This window comes from Silene latifolia, chromosome 11 (genome assembly GCF_048544455.1).
Source record: "Silene latifolia isolate original U9 population chromosome 11, ASM4854445v1, whole genome shotgun sequence".
In the NCBI taxonomy this organism is placed as follows: domain Eukaryota; kingdom Viridiplantae; phylum Streptophyta; class Magnoliopsida; order Caryophyllales; family Caryophyllaceae; genus Silene; species Silene latifolia.
The window spans coordinates 194,876,655-194,879,195 of record NC_133536.1 but is presented as its reverse complement, the minus strand read 5'-3'; the positions used below and the strand labels follow the sequence as shown (position 1 = coordinate 194,879,195).

At 39.4% G+C, this 2,541-nt stretch overlaps 1 protein-coding gene across 1 annotated transcript; it reads left to right on the top strand.

Moving 5' to 3' along the window:
• Positions 1 to 865: 865 nt before the first annotated feature.
• On the top strand, positions 866 to 1,670 carry LOC141614554 (uncharacterized). The gene is made up of 2 exons (XM_074433299.1): positions 866 to 1,232; positions 1,645 to 1,670. The coding sequence occupies exons 1-2, from the start codon at positions 866 to 868 to the stop codon at positions 1,668 to 1,670; spliced, it is 393 nt and encodes a 130-aa protein (XP_074289400.1).
• Positions 1,671 to 2,541: the final 871 nt, after the last annotated feature.

Sequence of the window (2,541 nt, the reverse complement as noted above, 5' to 3'; positions counted from 1 at the left end):
GCTTTTGCAAGAATGTGATCTTGAGATTAAAGACAAGAAGGGGGCCAAAAATATTGTTGCCGAACACCTATCCCGTTTGAATTTCAATGATGGAGGTATTGAATTACCTATCGATGATTCCTTCGCCGATGATGTTTTGATGATGTTGGAAGCCAATACTCCTTGGTATGCCGACATAGTCAACTATCTAGTTGGAAGAGAGTTGCCACCTAACCTTTCATATCAACAAAGGAAAAAGTTCTTACATGATGCCAAGTTCTTCCTATGGGATGATCCAAATTTATTCAAACATTGCTCCGACGGGCTATTCCGGAGATGTATCCCACATTGGGATGTGAAATGGGTGCTAGAAGGATGTCATTCTTCTCCTTATGGTGGTCATCATGGACCATCCAAGACCATTGCAAAGGTGTTGCAATCCGGCTTTTATTGGCCAACTATGTTCCAAGATGCCCGTGCCGTGATAAAATTATTCAAGAAGATCATATTTCCAAGGTTTGGTAAAGGATGGGTTCCATATCAAGGAGGCGTGAGATGGCTTTAAATGGTATCTTAGAAGTTGAGGTATTCGATGTTTGGGGAATTGATTATCAAGGACCGTTTCCTTCATCAAAAGGGAATCGGTATATTCTGGTTGCCGTTGATTATGTCTCTAAATGGTTAAGGCAATTGCCACTCCAACAAATGATGCCCGTGCCGTGATAAAATTATTCAAGAAGATCATATTTCCAAGGTTTGGTGTTCCAAGAGCAATCATTAGTGATCGTGGTACTCATTTTGGTGAGAAACAACTTGATGCCTTATTGGAGAAATATGGGGTCTATCATAGAAGAGGCTTGGCTTACCATCCGCAAACTTGAGTAATATGGTTTCTAACCGTGAGCCCAAGTCCATACTTGAGAAAGTTGTTTCCAAGTCGCGAAAGGATTGGAGTATGAAGCTCGATGATACCTTAAGGGCCTACCATACCGCGTATAAGACACCTATTGGTACCTCACCATATAGATTGGTCTATAGAAAGGCGTGCCATCTCCCCATTGAGTTGGAACAAAAAGCTTATTGGGCGGTTAAGGAGCTTAACATGGATCCAAAGTTGAGTGGAGAAAAGCGGTTGTTGCAACTAAATGAGCTTGATAAATTCCGCTTACAAGCTTATGAGAGCTCCCGTCTTTACATGGAGAAAACAAAGAGATGTCATGATAAGAAGATCTTGAACAAAGAATTTCAAATCGGTGATAAGGTGTTGCTATTCAATTCCCGTTACAAGCTATTTCCGGGAAAGTTACGATCACGGTGGTCCCGTCCATATACCGTTACAAATGTCAACAAGTTCGGTTCCGTTGAAGTGATGACCACTAAGGGCGAAAAATTCAAAGCAAACGACCATCGTTTGAAGATCTACCATGAGAATGTGATCGTTGGTGTGATAGAGGAAGTGACCGTTCAATCTCTACTTAAGAAAGCTTAAACCGACTCAAGCTTTTTCGTCGTGCGGAATGTTTAACCAGCGCTTCTTGGGAGGCAACCCAAGCTTTTTAATTGCTTTTATTTATTTTGGTTTTAATTTTTCCGCAATTTACTGTTTTTCGTAGAATTAGGAATAAAATGCTGGACTTGACGATGTTTGTTTTTTATGATCTATAGGTGAAAATGAAGAAAAAGAGGCTTAGAGGAGAAAATAGCACGCTTCCCCATGCGAAAACCCCGTTCGGGGACGTAGTTTTCAAAAAACGAGACGAAATTACTTAATTACGAAAACAAAGGAAAAAGCAGCATTGACCGGTCAACCCCGATCGCTGTTGCCAGCCCCGATCGGGGACGTGGATTCATGTTTCTTGGCTTTTCTCTTAAACATAGGTAAGGCGGAAAATTCATCTCATTATTCCAGCAACCCCGGCGGTACTACTACTCCTCTTTCTCTATTATTTTCTTCATTTCTTCACTCAAAATCATAAGGAAACATCAATTTCTTCATCATTTTGCAAGATTCATTCATCCTTTCACATCATCAAGTAAATTTCTCTTCCTTTTCTCTTTAATTTCATCCATTCCACTCAATTCAATCAAGTTTATCAAACCCTAATTCAAATTGGAGGAAATTGATTTGTGCTTATTTGTACTAGAAATTGGTTTTAGTATGCTCTATTCATGTTTCTAGTATGAATTAGTTCACCAATTCGTTCTATTATGTCTATGTGGATGGATTTTGGTTTGCCTTAAGATAAATTATTTTCTTAAATTTCAGAAAAATGGCACCAAGAAAACCTCCTACCCAAAGTGCTTCTAAGAGGAGAAGAGGTGATGCGGAATCCTCCCGGGCTGCGGAGGATGTGCAACTGGAAGAGGTCCCGGAATGGCAAGATCCAGATTTTCCCAGAGTAATTTTCAATTGTCAAAAGCAATATGACAATTGGGTCATCCTAAGAAACAAAGGTATGAAACCGACTAAATTCATTAACCAAGCTTCTTTGAACAATAATGTAATAGAAAAGAATGTTAAGACATTATTTAAGAACCTTGGTATGAAACATTATTATACAA

Coding starts and splice junctions, on each gene's coding strand:
- LOC141614554 (XM_074433299.1), top strand. CDS start 866: ATGGTTTCTAACCGTGAGCCCAAGTCCATACTTGAGAAAGTTGTTTCC. Junction 1,233..1,644: donor GAACAAAGAATTTCAAATCG/GTGATAAGGTGT, acceptor TATGATCTATAG/GTGAAAATGAAGAAAAAGAG.